This window comes from Pristis pectinata, chromosome 15 (assembly GCF_009764475.1).
Source record: "Pristis pectinata isolate sPriPec2 chromosome 15, sPriPec2.1.pri, whole genome shotgun sequence".
Lineage (NCBI taxonomy): Eukaryota > Metazoa > Chordata > Chondrichthyes > Rhinopristiformes > Pristidae > Pristis > Pristis pectinata.
In genome coordinates, this window is record NC_067419.1 from 13,476,542 (window position 1) to 13,497,463 (window position 20,922).

General features: G+C 38.4%; 1 protein-coding gene across 1 annotated transcript in view; it reads left to right on the forward strand.

Annotated features, from left to right (window-relative positions):
- Positions 1-20,922, forward strand: part of LOC127578353 (V-type proton ATPase subunit S1-like) — a 37,956-nt gene that overhangs the window by 13,752 nt on the left and 3,282 nt on the right. The window contains exons 4-9 of the mRNA XM_052030288.1: positions 2,402-2,583; positions 5,062-5,102; positions 8,467-8,552; positions 12,939-13,180; positions 16,966-17,028; positions 17,490-17,727. Coding sequence (XP_051886248.1) covers positions 2,402-2,583; positions 5,062-5,102; positions 8,467-8,552; positions 12,939-13,180; positions 16,966-17,028; positions 17,490-17,727 — 852 coding nt within the window. The remainder of the gene's footprint in view (positions 1-2,401; positions 2,584-5,061; positions 5,103-8,466; positions 8,553-12,938; positions 13,181-16,965; positions 17,029-17,489; positions 17,728-20,922) is intronic.

Here is a 20,922-nt window from a genome sequence, read left to right on the forward strand (position 1 = left end):
GGGGCAATCAAAATGGCAGTGACTTCACTGCAATTGAATTTGTGATGCATAAATTCAATTAGAGTAATGGAAACAACAATCACAATGCACCTGAGTAGCAGAAACATAATGGAAAAAATGCAAAGTCTGGGAATCCGATTAAACTAACAACACAACTTTTAATTAATTTAGATTTCTTTTATTCTTACATATGTTGTGCTGCTGGCAAGGTCAGCATTTATTATCTATCCCTAATTGCCCTTGGGATGATGGTGATGGGCATCTTTTTGAGGCTCTCCAGTCCTTGTGCTGCAGAAAGGAAGAGAGTTCCAGGATTTCTACTCAGAGGTGATGATGAAACAATGACATTTTTCTAAACAGGGATGGAGTGTAAATTGGAGAGTGACTTGGAGACATGAATAGTCCCTTACCTCTCCTGATTTTGTACTTCCAAGTGATGAAGGTTACCACTTTGGGAGGTACTACTAAAAAGTTGCTGCTATGCATTTTGTAGATCAGGCAGGCCTGCGGTCACTGCACTGGTGATGGAGAGAGCTGACGGTGATAAATGGGGTACAAGTCATGTGGTCGTTTGGTCTTACATTGTGTTGAACTGCACTAATCTAAGCAAGTGGAGAATATACCATCACTCTCCTGAACTGTGCCTTGTAGCTGATGAAAAGGCTTTGGTGAGACAGTTATATGCTCTAGTTAAGTTTCTGGTCAATGGTGACCTACCAGCCAAGGATCTTAATGATGGGTAATTATGTAATGGTAATACCATTGAAAGTCATGGGAAAATGGTTTGATTGCTGTAATTTATGTGGTGTAAATATATTTGTTACCCATTAGCCCAAGCCTGATTGCTGTCTAGACCTTGCTGCCTGCAGACATGGACAGCGTTACTTTCTAGGTATTGTGAACTGAATTCTGAAACTATCAATGAACAACCCCCTTCTCAACATGTGATGCAAGGAATGTCTTTAAAGCTGGCTTCTGTGCTGTCAACGAACTCAGGAGGAGGCAGAGATGATTCATCTGCTTGAGACTTCTGTCTGAAGATTTCTCTTCTCAAAAGAATAATTCCACATTTTCTAATGTCTTCACATAATTGGAGTCCTTCATTCCAAGTTCCATCCTCATCAGTTTCTCCTGTACTATATCCAAGACCGTACAATCCTTTTTGAGTGTGGTGCCCAGAATTGTACACAATATCCAGCTGATGCCTGATCTGTTATTTATCAAGATTGAGCATCACTTGCTGTCGTTTGTATCCAGTCCACCTATTTACAAGGCCAAAAATCATACCCATGTACTTTGTCAGCTTATCAACTTGCCCTGACATCTACATAGATTTGTGAACATGCACCTTTCCTGTTCCTTTCCTGTACTGTTCTATGTCCTATATTCTGTGTGCAAGCCCGCAATGTGGTGGTACTCTGACAACACAATCTTGACCCTCGATTTCGATGCCTCCTGGTTATAATTGTACTACTACAATAAAATGGTGCTATATTTCTTACTACAATTTATATTCTTCAAAAGTATTTCATTGGCTGTAAAACACCTTGAAGGTCCTGAAAGGCACGTGAAGAGTGATATATAACAACTTTATTGTCTTTCTGCAAGTTTCTTAAAGTTAGCTATTTACCCTATGACCCTTTGATTGCATTTTCCTCTGTTTCCTATCTCCAGTTCTCGATCCTTACTCTAAATTTTCTTAATGCAGATATTATCAAATGAGAATGAGAGAGCATTTTTTTATAATTCATCTTAATTGCTCAAGCTTTCTGTAAAACCCATTCCAGTTTTAAACCTCCATGTGAATAAGTTTGGATGAACCACCAGATAACATTACATCAGGTTACTATCTATATTAAAATGCCCCATTTAATAATCTTAACTTGTTCATTTGAGTTCCACTTTCTTTGCCAATTCTGGTGTGATCTTCATATGTATAATGCACAAGTCTTTATAATAACAATGCTATGGACCAGCTGAACAAAACAAAAAAGCTAATTTGTTCATCTTTGAATTTGTTGTGTCTATATTTTTAATAGAATTTCAGGATGTTTTCTTCTTATTTCCCGCACATGCATAAAACCAAGCATTTCCAAACAAATATCCTTTTCAGGTATTAACAAGCTAGGTTTATTTTACTCCTTTTCTTACACCTGTGTTAAAGTGGGATCAACTCCAGTATACTTGAGAATCAAGTAATAAATGGTTGTTCAATTGTATGATTTTCTTGTTGGCCTAAGTGAACAGAGAAAAGAAATCATGCTTCATTGTAGACAAAAATCTCAGTCTTAATAAATTATTGAGTGTTTTAGGATTACCACAATATCACTATGCATGACAGGCAATAGATTTGTCAGGTTTATTTTCTGAATTTGATCAGTGAAATTTATTTTCTTTCCAGCAATCCCTTGACACTTCAAACTCATCCTTGGTTCTGCCAGCAGTTGACTGGAGGGCGATAAAACATCTAAAGGAAAATCTAAATTGGACGAAAGTTCAAATTGACCATGATCAGGAGATAGAACTAGAAGCGGATCCTTCAAAACAAAATCTGATTGTAATAAACTTGGAACCAGTTGATAGGTACGTGTTATAATAATTAACCTTATGTGAATTTTACATTGGCATCCACTCCTTAAATGAAACATCTGACGAAGTATTGTTATAAACCTGTTCCATAAATTCAGTCAGCTTTTGACTTCAAACCTTTCATTATCACTGAAACTATATGTTAAGTTATTGAATAAATGTGTACATTGCTAAGATGATGAACCAAATGAAAATGATGCCTTTTGTTCATTTTTTATCTGATTCCGTATTTTGACTGTCAATAGATAACAATGGTAAACTTGAATCCTGAAAAAAGCAATCCTATAATTGAATTCACAATATTTACCTATACTTTTAATCCCCATATAATCTTCTGAATTTCTAACACCTGATTCTGAAGATGCTGATACAGGCAGTATAATTTCTTAGTTGTCCGTCCATCCTAAAATGCTCACAATTTATACCCAAAATAGAAAAATATGCCATTTTCCAGTATTGCCACCATTCACTTTCATTGGCCCCACACCAAAACTAAAATTATCACTGTTCTTTTACATATTTCAAGTTGATAGGCTCCTTCTTTGCTGATGCTTTTTTTAAAAAAGTTATAGTACACACGCTGATGATGATTATGCTGCTTTTGGACTTTCATCCCTCCTGGTAAAACTAATGAGGGCCTTCTGTGCAGACTTTCTCTCAGCTGCACTGATCAATGTTTACATTTAGCAGTTTGCTGCTGTATTCCTGTTATAACCTGCTGGGTTTTTCTGAGCTACTGCATCCTTTAAACAGCTCATGAATCAGATATTTCCCTTTCTTCATTCACCTACTGCTATTCAGTCACATTCCTTTAAGTACGATTGATTTTATGTTGATTGTACAATCCCCAGTCAACACACTGACTAGAATGTTGCTCATCATTAACTAGCAAATTAAATGGCTGAACAGTTTTATTTTAATACCTGCAATAGTATCCATTTACTTATCCAGCATCAATACATATTAAGCAAATATACATATCTCTGAGCAGGACTGTTACAAATTTTATTCCAACTAATATCAATGTTAATTGTGCACTAGTACTGTGTTAAATAAAGATTTTATTCATAATCTTCGATCTGGAATAATACTAGAATCTTTCCAATATTTGCTACTAATATAAACAATTCATTTCTTTGAGTTCTGAAACTGCAAATATAAAAGGTCCTTTTTTTATAATCACAAAGAATACTTCATTCCACACGCATTGTTTCACTTGAGCCTTGTGTCTGCATTTGAGATGTTTTATTTTCAAAATGTATCATATAAGTTCAAGCAAATATACCTACTGTATATAATTGATAGGTGCATATAGGTACAAGATCTACTGTTTCTGTTAATGAGAACATTACACTGATGTCGGAGAAATGGTATTTACAAACACAGTCTTGATGTGCTTCAGGAATTGCCAGACTGGCATGTTGGGATCTGCAAACCGCAATCTGCTTGGAGTGATAGAACTGGGAAATCCAGTGAACTCCAAACTGATTTTTCTCATTGAAAGCACATAAATCTAATATGCAGTATGCAATGCATTCTATTTTATGATCAACTGAATTATTTGCCTTTGTTATTAAGTTACAGGTGTCATTTACAATAATAAGTCATCAGCTCACTGGAGTATCCAAAATTACATGACAAAAATATTTATACCTCTGAAGAGGGAAACGACTTAATTTCCAAGTCACGGCTAAAACTCACTTCATTTGCTTTGGGGAGAAAATGTAAATATTCTTTCATGACTTTGGTAAACAGCCAATTCCCAAGTGCACTTCTTTCTCCACAGAAAAGATAAGATAAGATATCTTTATTAGTCACATGTACATCGAAACACACAGCGAAATACTTCTCTTGTGTTGAGTGTTCTGGGGGCAGCCCACAAGTGTCGCCACGCTTCCAGCGCCAACATAACATGCCCACAACTTTCTAACCCGCACGTCTTTGGAATGTGGGAGGAAACCCACGCAGACACGGGGAGAACGCACAAACTCCTTACGGACAGTGGTGGGAATTGAACCCAGGTCACCGGCGCTGTAATAGTGTCATGCTAACCGCTATGGTACCATGCCTGCCCTCAAAGCATAATGTCTGACTGACCATAAGGATTTCCATAGGAGATTTTTCAAGAATGCAATTTAATTTAGGTGAAGAGAACAAAGGAATGAGGAACTTAATATTAAGTTATCTTTTTTTATGATTTTATTTTTGGAACGAGCATAGGGATCTTACAAAGATTCTTTGAAAGTTCAACTTGTGGCAGGCTTGACTAAATTGTTCACTATTGAACTAATGACAAAAGGACTTATTTTTTGATATTTACAGTTCCCATGGTTTGGTAAAATATTGGATATTGCTTTAAACATTTAACAAAAATAAAAGTACAACTCAATGATTGATACATATTAGTTTTGTTTAAGATTATCGTGGTAGCATACTTATGACAAAAACAATTATTTCTGTCTCAATGAACAGGATGAATAACTTTAAAATGGCACAGAGTCTAACCAACAATGGTAAGATTGATTTTAATTTTGTTACTTTCTCTTGGCTAAGACTAAACATTGTTATTGTCCATCTAGTAGGTTTGATAGGTCAACATTCGATGTGACACTATAACTATTGTACATATCAGGTTAAACAGAATGGTTTGGGCTAGAAATTGGATTATGTACCACGATATTTTTGCATACTGCATGCTTAATAAAGAATTATTTGCATAGGGTAATTAGGGACAATATAAATTCAATAGAGTTTGTGAGCTTCCTTCGGGATCTTCCATGCACCTGTTGTACTAGTGCACGATACCCTTGGTGTATACGTACACCTGGATGCTATTTGCGTTTTTTTTTAATCATGTATTTGTGGCCCATGGATAGATCAGACCACAAAAGCCTTTGTTGCTTTTGAGATTTGTTTTGATGTTACTTAAATGGAACATTGAAACCTGTGTTAGGAACCACCTCAGGTGGGTCATCGTATAGTGAAATATTTATCTGTCATGATATTTCTACCTTATGATCCCTCAAACCTCCCAACCTGAACTGTGGCCTACGTTCCACTCAATCTTCCCCACCTGATAGTCATGTGCACCCCCCACTCCCCCATTCGACCAATCTCTTGCCTGACCCATCCAGTGATGTCCCCCTTGTCCACCTGTTTGCTTACCGAATATCTGCCTTGCAAAACCTACACTGACGAAGGGGCTTCAACTTGAATTGTGACAGAGAATCTTTGTCCTTAACAATTTACTCTGTTTCTCTTGGCACAGTTTCTGCCTGACATGCTGAATGTGTCCAGCATTTTCAGGTTTTATTTCAAATTTTCAACATTTTTGATTTTCATCCCTACACTGACCCTGGTGCTTGTCTGAATCTCTTTCCAATCCAGCACCTGATCTCCCCCATTCTGCTGTTTGATCCTCATTTGTCATTCAAGACTTCCGCATCTCACCCCAAAGGTCCACATTTCCCCTGCCTGACCCTGATTCTTATCCTACCTACGTTCTGGGTCTCTCTCTCTCTCCCCCATGACCCCTCCCTTCTCTCATGGTAGACCAAGACACACCTGAGGTAAATGATGCCTTGGAACAATTGTGCTGCTCGCTCTTGTGATAGGAGGTCCTTGAGCAAAGCACTTGTTGATCTCTGTGCACCAACCATTTAATATCTCTTTGAAGTACCCTTTATTTCTAGACAATGGATTCTTGTCTGTGGAAGATAAGAAATCGGTGTTAATAACAGATGATGGAAACAGCAAGCTTGAAATGCTTTATTATGTGCTTAAACAGCAGTGTGTTCAGATTCCCAATGACACCTCACATTTAACTGTCTTGATCCCATTAAGATGCCCATTAAAAAGCAAACTAACTAATGTTTTAAAAATTATCCTGTTCAACAGCTGCCTTGGGAGTGCTCTGATTTGCATGCAGATGATTTAGAAAACCAGTCATTAGATGTTAAGGTTAACATCAATGAAATGATGAGCTATGATGAAATTGAACCAGAAAGTTTGGGATAGAAATGAAGCTGGATATTTTCTGAAGCTTGTCATACTACATCTTTAATTACTTTTGTCACAGTTTTAATATAGTCTATGGTAAAACTTGCTGGGTTTCTCAGGAGCTCCAATGTTCTTTCAAATGGAAAGAAGTAAATGCTGAAATGTGTTTAAATCGGTACAAATTATTTTATGGTTAACTACTTACTGAAATAATTCTTTGTTCACAATGGAAACCCTTAGCAACATCTTCCAGTCTGAAGTTAAACTATTTCCTGCCAAAGATTAAATTATCTCACTGTGACTTATGTTTATAAGTAACTAGAAAATAGATATTATTGTCCCATTTGTTGCCTTTGAAATGTGTTTTGCTCTTATTTGGACATTGTGAGAATGATTAGAGCATGTGCTGGAACTGGTTTCAACTGGTTGCCCACAGGTTAATATTGAGTTGCATTTTTGTATGCATTCCAGTTGAAGTCAGAGGTGTACAGCATGAAAACAGGCCCTTCATCCCACGGAGTCAATGCTGACCATTACCCCCCCACCCCATTACACTAATCTTACTTTAATCCCATGTTTTAATTCTCCCCACATTCTCATCAACTCCCCCCACCCCCTCACAAGTTTCTACCACTCACTTACAAAGTAGGGGAAAATTAGAGGCCAATTAACATACCGACCTGCACATCTTTGATATTGGCTCAGCCTTTCTCTCTCCATTAGTATAGTATTACAAAAAATGTAATGTAGTGCAAATAGCCGGGCTGTGAGACATGCACAGTAAGTCACTGTGCATGTCTCACAGCCCGGCTGTTTGCACTACATTACATTTTTTGTTTGTATTATCAGTCTCTAACTGCCCCCATTAATTCATTTACCAGAGTAACTCTCAACTTGTACCCATGCTCTCTATTGTAGATATTCCCTTTGTCTAATCCACTCCTTCCCCCCACCTTCTCTGCAATTTAAAATTAATTTCTTTTTCCTCTTTTCCGGCTCTGATAAAGGGTCTTCGACCTGAAATTAACTCTCGTTTTACTTCCACAGATGCCACCTGACCTGCTGAGCATTTCCAGCATTTACTGTTTTGTTTAGACTTCCAGCATCTGCAGTTATCTTTTTAATTTTCCAGTTCAAGGTGGTTTTTCTAAAAGACTGTACAGACCTCTAATGCCTCGCAACATACCATTTGTGGGAATATGTGTCCTTCCTGAGTTGAAGAAAGCACTGAGTGTTTGCTCCAAATGATTTATGTTCTGCAACAATACTTTTAGGCAATCATTCCACATTGATCTACCATCTTCGTACTTACAAGTTCCACCTCCCCCAGGACAGTAACAGCTAAAATCACATAGCAAACACTTGCTATTACATCTCATTGCTCAGCTTTGGTGTCCCAGTGACAGTGCTTCAATGGATTTCTAAGGTCTGGTGACAAAAATTCAATGTTTTCACCTAATATTTTCATATTAAAGGAGGTAATATGTTGCAAGAGCACTTATCTAATCAATGTATAAAGAGAAAAGTTCTGGTTACATTCAAAGCCATTTAAAAAAAACAGCTGAACAATACATAACAAAACCATTTAATATTTATAAAGGTATTAATATAAGGCTTCAAGTGCAACATAGTGCACTTTAATCAACTATTTCTCAAGTTCAAAACTCATCTTGGGTCTGTGCTTAAATCCATCAATCCTGTTAGAACAGTACTATGTCTTATTTGGGGTGCATATTCATTCAGTAACCTAGCCAGTATTTGTTTCCCTCATGTTGCTAAAGTAAATATGTTTTGATCATGTTAGGATCAACTGATCTATTTTTTTCATTTTAAAATGTATATGTTTTGAACCTCAGATTATTTCAATCCCATTTCTAGATAAAATAATTGGGATGACAACTAATACTTTGAAAAGGAAAGGACTGCAATTTTCTGGCATTTACACAGCCTTAAGACCTTCTGTGGTGAGTAATAACACAGAACCCAGATTTCTGAGTTTTGCTTATGGCAGGAAATTCATCCAAATCTTGCGTCTGACCTTTTGGCTATTCATAGCTGATATGCTCTTTATTACATTGAAAGGTTTCTTCTTGCTATCCCATTGTATTATTTATCAATGGCAAATGCTATTATTGGCTCATTAAAACAGTGTTGCTTGCTTTCTTGTTTTCCTTGCAAATGTAATATTTCTTGGTAACCTCTTTAGGAATGGATCACAGAAAGATGGGATTAGAACAAATGAGTAGCAACCTATTAGCAGCACTAATAAAATGACCTGTGCTCCCATTTTTAAGAATAATGAAAGTCATTTCATCCATGTTTGATTACCTTGGATCTAGAGAAGATTACAGTAGTCTCACAACAACAGCTAACTTTCTCTTATGACTCCAAGATACTGACTCCACCACTCTAATTGAGAAACCGTTACACTTAATTATTCTTTATGGAAAAATACTTATAACATAAAAAAATAAATGCAGGAGAAGTTCATTTAACTCCTTTGTGCCTGCTCTGCCATTCAATAAGATCATGTCTGACCTTCTTTCTCAACACTATTCTCCTGCAGTTATCCTATATCCCTTGATTCCTTAATATCTAGGAATCTTATCAGTCTCTGCCTTGAATATATTTAGTTACTTAGCCTCCACTGCCTTTTTAAGAAGAGAATTCTGAAGATTCACTACCCTGTGGGTGAAGAAATTTCTCTTTTGAGACAGTAACTAGTGGTTCAACACACCACATCCAGACACACCTTGGTTTCTATTCAAGATTGGATCAAAAGGTCCTCAGGCAATCCATGGTGAAGATGGTCCAGTTGGGGCCAGGAAACTGGAAATTGCCAAAGTTGTGAAGTACGTTAGAGGTGTCATGGATGAGAGTGTGAAGGGACTGGACAGGGGGGGAGAAAGAAGAGAGACAAGGTAGGAAGAAATGAGTTCTGTGGGATAAGAATGGGCTGAAACAATGGGTCTACCAGGATAGCTGTGCTTGGGGAGGAGGTAAAAGTGGGATGTGCGGAATTGGAGGCTGACGGCTGTGGAGGGAAGATCTCCTGAGAGAGTGAGATTAGTGACTGCTTGGGAGACAATGTTTTAGTGTTAGGGTCATGGTTCAGAGGGAGGTATGAAGAAGTACCTAAGAGGGGACATTCAGCTTTTGTGAGGTGGAGGTTAGTTCATCAAACAACAACAGCATCGCTCTTGACAGATTTGATGACAATGTTGGGGTTGGTCTTTAGTGTGTGAAGCGCTAAAAGTTTAGAGGGGGGGTAGATTAGAGTGAGCGAGGCCAGTGGAAAAATTGAGACAATCTATGTTGCACTGGCAATTGGCAGTGAGTAGATATATATAGGGTAAAAGGCTGGAATGAAGGATTGAGGTGGATTTGGAATTCTGGAGGCAGGAGAAAGTTTCCACAATCTGCGGTGAGGATCCCCTGGCCAAAGAAATGAAGATGAAGAAGAGGTCAATATCACGTCTTGGAATTCATTAAGACAGTGATATAGGGGGATGAAACTAAGGTCTCTGTTGAAGACTGATTGTTTAGGATCAGAGAGGGGAAGATCAAGAGGGATAATGAAAACACAGCAAAGTATGGGACTGAGGACAAGTGAGTTTGGAGGAAAGTAAAGAGGGAGAAAGATCCAGAAGAGTATAATATGAATTGAGGAGCTGTTGAAATTTTCAATCTTCGATGTCTGAAAAAAGGGAAAGAGGTTCTTCTTACTGAAATATCAAAATTGATGAATGATGAAGTAGCTCTGCAGATTAGGACAGCCCTTAAATAGAGAGAGTCAATAAGAAGGCAGGAGCATGCACGTGGCAAGCTATGAAATTAAGCATGGATCTCAGGATGCAACAAGGGCAGTGGTTCGAGAAACACTGAATAGTTCGAACATACCTGTGGGTGGATCTGAACAGTGAAGGGTGGAATTTGAGTTTGAATCCAAATGGAATAAGTTTCAGTCAGAGATATCGTCGAGGAAAGATGTGTGGCTGTGGAAGTGAGTTTTTGTCAATATCTTATCAAAGACAAGATGAGAAATGGAAACTATCAAGGGCGAACATGGTAAAACAGACCTTTCTGTCGGAGAGAGGTGCAGAATTTCTTCAGAGCAAAAAAATGTTGATGCTGGAAATCCAAACAGAAGATGCTGGAAACACTCATCCAGTCAACCAGCATCCTTTGGATCAAGCAGCACTGTATTTTTTTACGTAAGATTTCTTTATTAGTCACACGTGCATCGAAACACACAGTGAAATGCATCTTTTTGCATAGAGTATACTGCAGGCAGCCTGCAAGTGTCACCACACTTCTGGCGCCAACATAGCATGCCCACAACTTCCTAACCCGTACATCTTTTTGGAATGTGGGACGAAACCAGAGCAGCCGGAGGAAACCCACGCAGACACGGGGAGAACATACAAGCTCTTTACAGAGAGTGGCTGGAATTGTCTCTGGCGCTGTAAAGTGTTACGCTAACCGTTACACTACCGTGCCTGCCCACAGTATCACATCAACCTTGATGGAACGTGCAACCATTTCTAGGGTCTTGCACAAAACATTCATCCAATTGATAAAGGAGTTAATCAATTTGGCACTAATAGTTACTTTCCATTCCTATCCTTGAAATAGAGATTGATTTTATATAACATTTGAAGCTTATCAGTAAAATAAGCAAAGTACAATAAATGCTGGAACTGTTCTAATTAAAGGTGATTGACCTGAAATATTCAATCTCTTTCCCACTCCAATGGTACTCCTTGTTTTTCCTTGTGGCTTTTAAAATTGTTAATATTGTTCTTGTTTCTCCAAGCTTTCCCAGTCTATTAAATTACCTGTTAAAATTGACATTATGCCTGCACTTTGGTATTTTAAGAAGCTGGGTCACTGTGGTTCTCAAATTTTTCTCTAAAGAACAAACGGTAAGTTCTATGAGCTTTTTCAAGCTGAGGCATCGTGAACATTCTTGCCATTGTTATATAAAGTGTCCAATATGTTCATGAGCTTTTAATGATGGATTGCACAATTGACATATAGTAATCCAAAAATGTGGTCTTGTCAATGAGCTATATGGGACAGTGCAGTTTGACTTGCACTTAAATGCCTTTGAAGATGTGCGCTTGGCCTTGCTTTACGATGACTGGAAAATGTCAGTAAATAACTAGTTCTAACTCGAAGGTTTTATCATTTTGCAACTTTGATGATAATTGTCTGTTCATTCTGAACAGGTTTAAAATTTCCTTCCCTACTTTGTATTATTTTGCATTGACCTACATTGAGACCCACCCACTGCTCATCAGTCCACCAGTTTCATTTCACTGCACCCTTTTAATGTTATTGATTTGTTTTGCAGCAATTCCAGATCTTTGTGGGCTCATTAAATTTTGCAGTAGTCTCAACAAAGCCTTTTTATGATTATATAACAGTTTTACAGTTCTCTGAAATCTGCTTTACTGCTCTGATCATGGTTTTGAACTGTGAATTATGAAATGTCATGAACAATGAACTCCAAACATGCTGCCAGCATCTACTTCCTGAATGCCACAGACAAGTCCTAAGACTGTTGTGCAAACTCAGCCAAGCACCTCTCAATGTCATAGCAAGCATTTGCAACAATATAGTCACTATATTGAGATAATTTACTGAGTTGTTGAAGGAAGCACTTTACAAGGCACAGATCGTGAGTATGGAAGATACATACAGTACAGAGCAAGATAACTTGGTGGTTCTTGGTCACCAGTTGAGTGAGCTTCAGTAGTATTATTGCTCCCTATGTGCAGAAAGAGACCATCAGGCCCAATTGGTCAACTGTGAGCCTCCTCTCCCTAGACTTCATCTAATCCAGTCAGCTATAAAAATTAATAATAATGATAAGGTCAAATTGACCACCTGGCGTCAATGATACTTTCACCAGTCAACCCTACAACATCCCCTTTGTGAACGTTTCAGGATTTTTGCCAAAATTGGGAGAACTTTCCTACAGAGTGGTCGAGTAGTCAACCTAGAGCAGACACTAATGCTCGATAGCCATTGACCTCATTTCTTCCTTCTGGTTGTGAAGCATTTACACTGAATGCATTAACACCATAACTGGGATAAAAATAAAATCCCTTGTATTGCTGTGAAACTGTGTCTTGAATTGGCTACATTAAAGTAATTGCAATGAAAAAATGTTTTATTAATGTTCCTGAATCAGGCATATGCACCATGCTGGGTTCATTTTATTTCACCTGTATAAAGGATTATTTGCAGAATATTGGAATATCGATGAATGAGTCATCAGTTGCATTAACTAATTGCGCTTGTCTTTAGTTGCTTTGTCTGACATCCTCTTTTCAATCTTCCAGGTTATTAGAAGCCGTACTGAGAGAATGATTCATACTGGACGGCGATTGATGGCCACGGAGTCAACTAGTTCTGCTTCATACCCACCACTGAATGTGACAAATGGCACAGACACATGCATTCTCTTTTATGCTAGCAGTCTGCAACTAAAAGTCAATGGAACGCTAATCGACCTGACCAATGAAACCTTTATTTCCCGTTCAGTGGACACCAATAATTCCATGTGTTCAACCACTAATGCCACGTAAGTTGAAGAAATTGCAGTACTAAACCTAAATAGCACCACTTTTAGGCTAAACAGGAGCGTTCTATAAAAAATAAGGTGACTTAAGGCTATATAGGGGTTAGACACCTGTTCCTTTTCAACACTTTCTGATGCCTATTTTCACCAGCCTCATTGTGAAATTGTAGGTTTGGTGATTCCTACTGTTTTATTTTTTTCTTCTTGTATTTTACTAAAGCCTTGAGGTTTGGTGGCTTTCTATAAGTGGGATATTTGTGTTGTGACCTCAGTGAATGCCATTTTCTCTAAATTAATCACTGGGGTTATGTTATCAAACAATGATGATAACTATTAGGTGAGGTGCAGTGATTATTTATCCAGGCACGGATGGTGCATTCCCAGGATAGTTCACCTGTAGGGTGGATGTGGTCACACTTGTGGAACAAACTTTTGGATCCACCTTAACGTGAAAGTAACTTTATCTAATGGAGCCCCAAAATTTCTGTGCTGAAATGGGCATATTGAACTGGCAGTATGTGGTAGGCTAATGCATGCTTTCTGCAAGGGTATGCCACCGTTAATTTATATTGCACACTAGGTCCCAGATTGCATATGCAATAGAGACCATGTGGGTTGAATGGAAGTCAGCAGGTAGGTTGTGGGTCACAAGGTGAATCTTCATGACAGAGAGCAACTGGCAAGGATGGATGGGAGGTTCAAACAATCAGATGGATAGTTGTGGGATTAGGACATTAAATGCGTGAGGGTTGATTCTGAGCTGTTGTGATTGGTGCTGAAGGGGGCTGGTTTGGGTTATGATTGTGAGGGGGGGCTTTGAGGCCAACAAGGTGATGGTTGAGGTCGGGATTATGGTAGAATTGTTGTATAGAGGTGGTAGGCCTGACAGAGACCTGTAAGAAGGGGGAAGAACTCAAAGGAATCTACTTGTAGATGGTGCCAAGGTCTGAATTCTAGGGCTCAGCATGTGGTCAGGTAGGACCCCTCAGTATTGCTGAAGAAGACCTTGTGTTTGGATCCACTTCACATGTCCATTTGCTTGGCAGATTCAGAAGCAATTTGGCAGCCTGTTTTAAGCTAAATACCTGATAACTTGGGCGATAGAATTTTAATGGAAAATCAATTGTATTGTGCACAGAAGTGGTATGCTGTGCGATAGCTCTTCAAAACTTAGTTACTTCAGATGTAGTGTTTAACAGGCTAGGAGCACTTTTGTGGTCAATGATTGGAGAGAGAAATATCCGATGGTCATGTTTGGAAGTCAGATTTCATGCTGCATGGGTGAGATGCTAGTTTTGGAGATGAAGACCACCTTGCAACAAGGAGTAACTTCGCAGCAGGCACAAGGAAGTGAGAAAACTAAACATGCTGCCTCACCCTTTCTCAGAATCAATGGATAAATGAGCAACAAATTGCATTGTTTACACATTTGCCGAGATAAATGTGATCAAGTGCTTCTGCTTTTCCAGAAGGAAAATAGGAGGAGCCATTAGCCACTTAATTTCTTAAACTTCGTCTGCTCTTCATTGGAATGGTAACTGATATATAACTTAATTCTCCATTCAAAATGTGTATAATATTCTTTCAGTTTAAAAAAAATCAGAGATCTAAAATTTAATAATTCACGCAGAGATTCCTAAACTTCTTAAATTCATTTCCTAACCACACTTAAAAGGCCTGGATTTAGTTTCTAAGGCTGTACCCCTAGGTCACATATTTGTAACAGGCATAAATGGTTTCTTTTTATCTATAATATTTTTCCTTTGAAAGTTTTGATTAAATCACTTCTTAATCTTCCAAATTCTACAGAATGAACCCCTAGTTTGTGTTACCTTTTCTCATAATTTAAACTTTGGATCCCTATTATTGTGAATCTACACCACACCATGCTAAAAGCCAATACTGTACACCTTTTCTAAGGTGTGATGCCTAGAGCTGCTTACAGCACATCAGATTTTGCTTGGATTTGGCATAATTTCTACTCCTTTGCACTTTAGATCTAGAGGTCAGAATTCCCCAACCTTTTAGATTATCAACGGATTATGTGCATGGATTCCAATTGTTTTTGTTTTAGCTTTTCATCACTTAGAAAGTACTGTTCAGTCGGATGACTTCACAGTTAGCAAACTGAAACAAAATTTTGTCAATAACCTTAATTTATTGATACTACTTTGTAAAGTAATGCTTCTATATACACTGATTATCATCTGCATTTGTGATTTTGACAGACTTTGATATGTAGTGTTCTACTGCACGACCAAAGTAATTTTTTGTCAACAATGTTTAGTTTAGGCTCCAACAGAGACCCTTCAATACTATCAGTCACTTCTCACTAAGTTGAATAATTACCCAACTCTCTGTCTCCTGATGTTCAGTCAACTTCCTCACCAGCTCAGTAAATTGTTTTCAGTTCAATGATCTAGAGTGGGTTGGGCCTATACTTGTTAGTGTTTAGAAGAATGGGAAGTAATCTTACTGAAGCATAGAAGATTCTGAGAGGATGTTTCCCTGTGAAGAATCTAGGTGGTGAGGAAGGGGAGTGTCTTGCCAAGTCCCCCCCACCCCCACCCCTCCAAAATCCTGGGTGTCACCAATGACCAGAAACTCAGTTGGTCAAAATAATCAAAATCCTATTACTGAAAGAGCAAATTAGAGATCTAATTTGTGGCAAGTGACTCATGTCCTAACCCCTTAAGGCTTTTCCACCATCTACAAGGCAGAAGGCAGGTGTCTGACGAAATTCCTTCTGCTTGTCTGAATGAGTACAGCACCAACAACTCTTTGGAAGCTTGGCACCATCCAGCTCAATTGATTGGCACCCCATTGGCAACCCAAAACATTCATTGCTTCCACCACTCCTGCAGAGTGGCAGTATTGTGTGCCATCTTCAAAATCCATTGCAGTGACTCCCCCAAGCTACTCTGACAGCACCTTCTGTATCTGAGGTCTCTACCACTAAAAAGGATGAGGGCAGCAGGTATGTACAAACACCATCACCTGCAGGTTTCCCTCCCAGTCATACGCCATCCTTACTTGGAAATGTATCACTGGTCCTTTATAGTTACTAGGTCTAAATCCTCAAACTGCCTGTCCAACAGCTTGATGAGAGTGTCTTAATAAGGACTGCAGTGGTGCAAGAAGGCAGCTCACCACCACCACCACCTCCAAGGCAATGCTGTCCTTGTTAATGACACCCAGATCCTGTAAATGCATAATTCAAAAAAAAACAAGGCGCCACCCATTTAAAATGGAGTTGAGAAGGAATTTCTTCTCTTAGGGTCCAGAATCTTATAAATTCTTGAACTGAATGAGCTGTGGGTTGAATTAACTTGAGGCTGAGATAGACAGATCTGTGGACTCCAGGGTTTTGGGAGGCAGGATACTGAAGACCAAGATCAGATCAGAAATAATCTTATTGAAGAGTAGATTCAGCTGCTGCTGCTTTATCTTCTTGGGTGTTCTAGTACCCCATAGTATGCAGTGCTTTTTTTAACAGTTGGGTAGTTTGTCAGCCTATTTAGTCATTGACCAGATGCCAAATTTCTTTCCTGAAAAGAACATTAGTGAACTAGATTTGTTTTTTTTTAACAAAAGCCATATAGATAGTAGCTCTTAATTCTAGTTTTACTTAATTAACTGTGTTCAAATACCTCAATTACCGTGTGGGATTTGAATGTGTTTCTTTTGGCCTCTAGATTATTGGTCCAGTAATGCAACACGTGAAATTCTGTTCAACTCCTGTTTTAATAAATTTGCTTTATTCACACCTTTCATATTCTTCTCCACAGATTATCACTCAAGTATGCATTCCAACAAAATCTAAGTATCAATATTAAGACTCTAGAAATCAGGTAAGTCACTGTCATTTCTACAAATTTTTTGTAATGCAGTCAAAAGTCCTGAAGGAGCTCTTCAAAGTATGAGTAGAATTTAAGCTATATTGAAAGTAAATCCAAAGTGGCTTAAATGTTCTTTCAATTCAATAAACCTGATTGCTCTTCGATGAAGTCAGTAGAGACTTAGTAAGCTAAATAGCCTGATACAGCACAGAAAGAGGCCATGATTCTTTATCCAATCACATTAAATCTTTGCTCTCTCATCACCAGTCTTCACCCTGAAGAATTGTTTTTTTCTCTTTATTTATTCCATTTAAACATTCCAAGAGATTTTAACCTATTGATTCTGATTCTGAATTAATCATTATATATTTTTGTTGTGAAGTTACAGTCAATGTAAATTGTTGTGAGCTTATAATAATTTACCAAACAATCTTTGGCAAACACTATATACTGATTTTTGCTTTCCTTCATAGGTTTCTTATGAGGAACAGTTTCTACACTGTATCAGCTCGGCACTGGTTCACTTTAGATTTTGTTGAAATTGTGCAAGATGAAGTCAATGTTGGAGCATTTAATGTGTCCAGCATCTCAGCACCACAGGAGTATTCCTTTCACTGTCAGTTGGTAGGAACCAGTGGGCTTTATGGTGTAGCATTTATTCCAGCTAACAAGACTGCCCAAGCCTGGACCATCGCTATTTCTGAGTTTCAGGTAAGTTGGTAAAATTAAACAAAATATTTGTACGACCTTAATTATTGTTAGTAAGTACAATTGTTGATTTGGTGATGAATACTCGAACTGGAGAAAATGGTTAACTTATGAGAATGGTTGTAAGATTTACATCCCTTTTCGAAAGAAAGTAATAAAATCTTTATGATCTACAAACATAATGATTTATATTCTCATTATACCAAGGGCTATAGATTTGAAATCTCTGGTTGGGAACCTGCCATTTCAGAGCATAGTGATTGATTTTTATTTTGTTAAAGTCCACATTTTTGCTGTTTTTCCTTTGTTTAATTACATCCTTTATTATCCTGATAAGTGTATTTTAAGAAAAAAATAAACTTTCAGCAAAGTTCCACTGTACAAAAAACATGCTCAGGAAGCAAAACTTACCTACCAGCCAAAGGCAATGGTATTTTTGTTTAAATGAATGGACCTTCAGGGTGTCAAGAAGGACACAACAAGTAGGAGTAGAAGTAGGCCACCAGGCCCCTCAGCTCAGTAGGATCATGGCTGATCTATGCTGGCTTCATCTCCTCTTTTGTGCCAATTCCTGTAACCCTCAATTCTTCCATTCTTCAAATAGTTATCTATCTCCGTCTTAAATATATCTAATGATCTGGCCTCCACCGCCTTCAGGGGGAGAGAATTCCAGAGATTCATTTCCCTCTTTGAGAGAGAAAAAAAATTCTATGCATCTTAGTTTTAAATAACTGGTTCCTTATCTTGTAGCAATGTCCCATTCTTCATGACTCTACCACTAATGAAAACATCTCAACGTCTACCCTGTTAAGCCCCCTTGTGATCTTATATGTTTAACTAAAATCACCCCTCATTCTTCGAAACTCCAAGGAATACATACCCAAACTGAATGGCCTCTCTTGATAGGACAACAAGCAGTTTCTGATATAGAGCCAAGAACTGATTGCTCCACCATTGGTAGGTCTCCTGTCCCTTTACCAGTGATTGGTTGAATGTCAAATTCCAGTTTCCCTAGATAATTGACACCCACACACCGGTCCAATTCACATGCATCACATCACTACTGCTGAGAACTGATCCCATCGTCCACCCATTAAAGCACTTTGCCTCTTGTCCATACAGTTTCCCATGAACAACATTTTTCTCCATTCTCCAGGATTGCTTTCTGCTGTGCCTAGGAATAAATATATAATTCTGAGAAATCACAGGAGTATCTAGAAGAACTGACAATCATGATTCTTGACCCATCTGCTATGTTTAGACTTTGTGATGGATTTTACAAAAATAGAGATGTACTTTTGTTCTGTTAATGCTCACAATTCAGTTCACATGTGACCACAACAAAATGACACCTGATAGTCAAATCCCATCAGCTGAAACCATGCTTAATTGGTACTGTCATCTGTAATAGGAGGTAAAGATGAAATTTTTTTATAACCACATGTGCTGCATTAAGTAACCCATAACCTTGAGTTCTCTTGAAAGACAATCTGAGGAAAAATAAATAAGCATCAGTAAAATAATTTGCATCAGAAATTAAAGGTGATAAATCCCCAAGATCAGGTGACTTGCATTTGAAGAAGCTTGTTATGGAGATAGTGGATGCACTGGTTATACTATTTCAAAATTCCATAGATTCCAGATCTATCCAGAAAGATAACCACAGTACTTAAGAAAGGCGGGTGACAGAAAACAGGGAACCATAGACTAGTTAGCCTGACACCAGTAGTAATGAAAATGCTGAAATCCATGAATAACAAAATAGTTACAGGGCAGTGATAATAGGGTTGGGTAGAGTCAAAATGGATTTGTGAAAGGGAAATTATATTTGATAACTCTGTTAGAGCTTTTAGAGGCTGAATCTAGCAGAATAGAAAGGTCGAGCCTACTTATGTGGTGCCTTTACATTTTCAGGAAGCTTTCAATAAGGTACTACACAGGAGTTACTAAATAAAATTAAAGAGTGTAGACTTGGGGGCAATATACTAGCGAAGATTGATTAATGGATTGGAAACAGAGGGTAGGGATACATGGGTGATTTTTAGGTCAGAAATCTGTGATTAGTGGGGTCCAGCAAAGACTGGTGCTGGGACCCAGCTGTTCACAATCTATATCAAGGATTTGAATGAGGGAATCCGGTGTAAGATAGCCAAATTTGCTGCTGATACAAAACCAGGTGGCATTATGGACTGTGCAGAGCACACAAAAAGCCGTAATGGGGATATAGATAAGTTAAGTGCAAGGATATTGCAGATAGATTATAATGTGAAAGGTAAGAGGTCTTCCACTTTGGTAGAAAAGATATACAGGGTAGTATTTTTGAATTGTGAGAGATTGAAAAGTGTTAAGATTCAGAGGGACTTGTGTTTCTTATACTAAAAGCATCAAAAGTTAACATGCAGGTACAGTAATTACGAACATCAGAAGCATGTTGGATTTTATTTCAAAGGATTTAAGTACGAGAATATAGACATCTTGTTCCAATCATATGAGGCCTTGGTGAGACTATGTCTGGCATATTGTGTATTGCTCTATCCCCTACCTGAGGAAGGAGGAGTGTTATGGGGGAGTGCAGCGAGGCTTCACAAAGTAAATCCTGGGATGGTACGTTTGTTTTATGAGGAAAGCTTAAGCAGACTAGCTCCATTCTCTCTTGAGTTTAGAAGAGGGAGAGGTACAAAATTCCCAATGAAAATGACAGAGCAGATGTTAGAATATTCAGGGCAAATAGGAAAAGAAGCTACTTCATCTGGAAGAGAGTAAATCTTTGGAATTCTGTGGTGTTGTCATGGAGTGGTGTCAAAGGATCTTTAGAGAACAATAGATAAGATATTTATTTATTAGTCACATGTACATCAAAACACACATTGAAATACATCTTTTGCGTAGAGTGCTCTGGGGGCAGCCCGCAAGTGTCGCCACTCTTCTGGCGCCAACATAGCGTGCCCACAGCTCCTAATCCGTACGTCTTTGGAATGTGGGAGGAAAGTAGAGCACCCGGAGGAAACCCACGCAGACACGGGGAGAACATACAAACTCCTTACAGGCAGCAGTGGGAATTGAACCCAGGTCGCTGGCGCTGTAATAGTGTTATGCTAACCGCTATGCTACCATGCCGCCCTATAGGGCGCCAGCATTACAAATGGCACCTCCAATGCTGAGATATAAACCTCAATTAAGTGTATGCTCACTCACCGA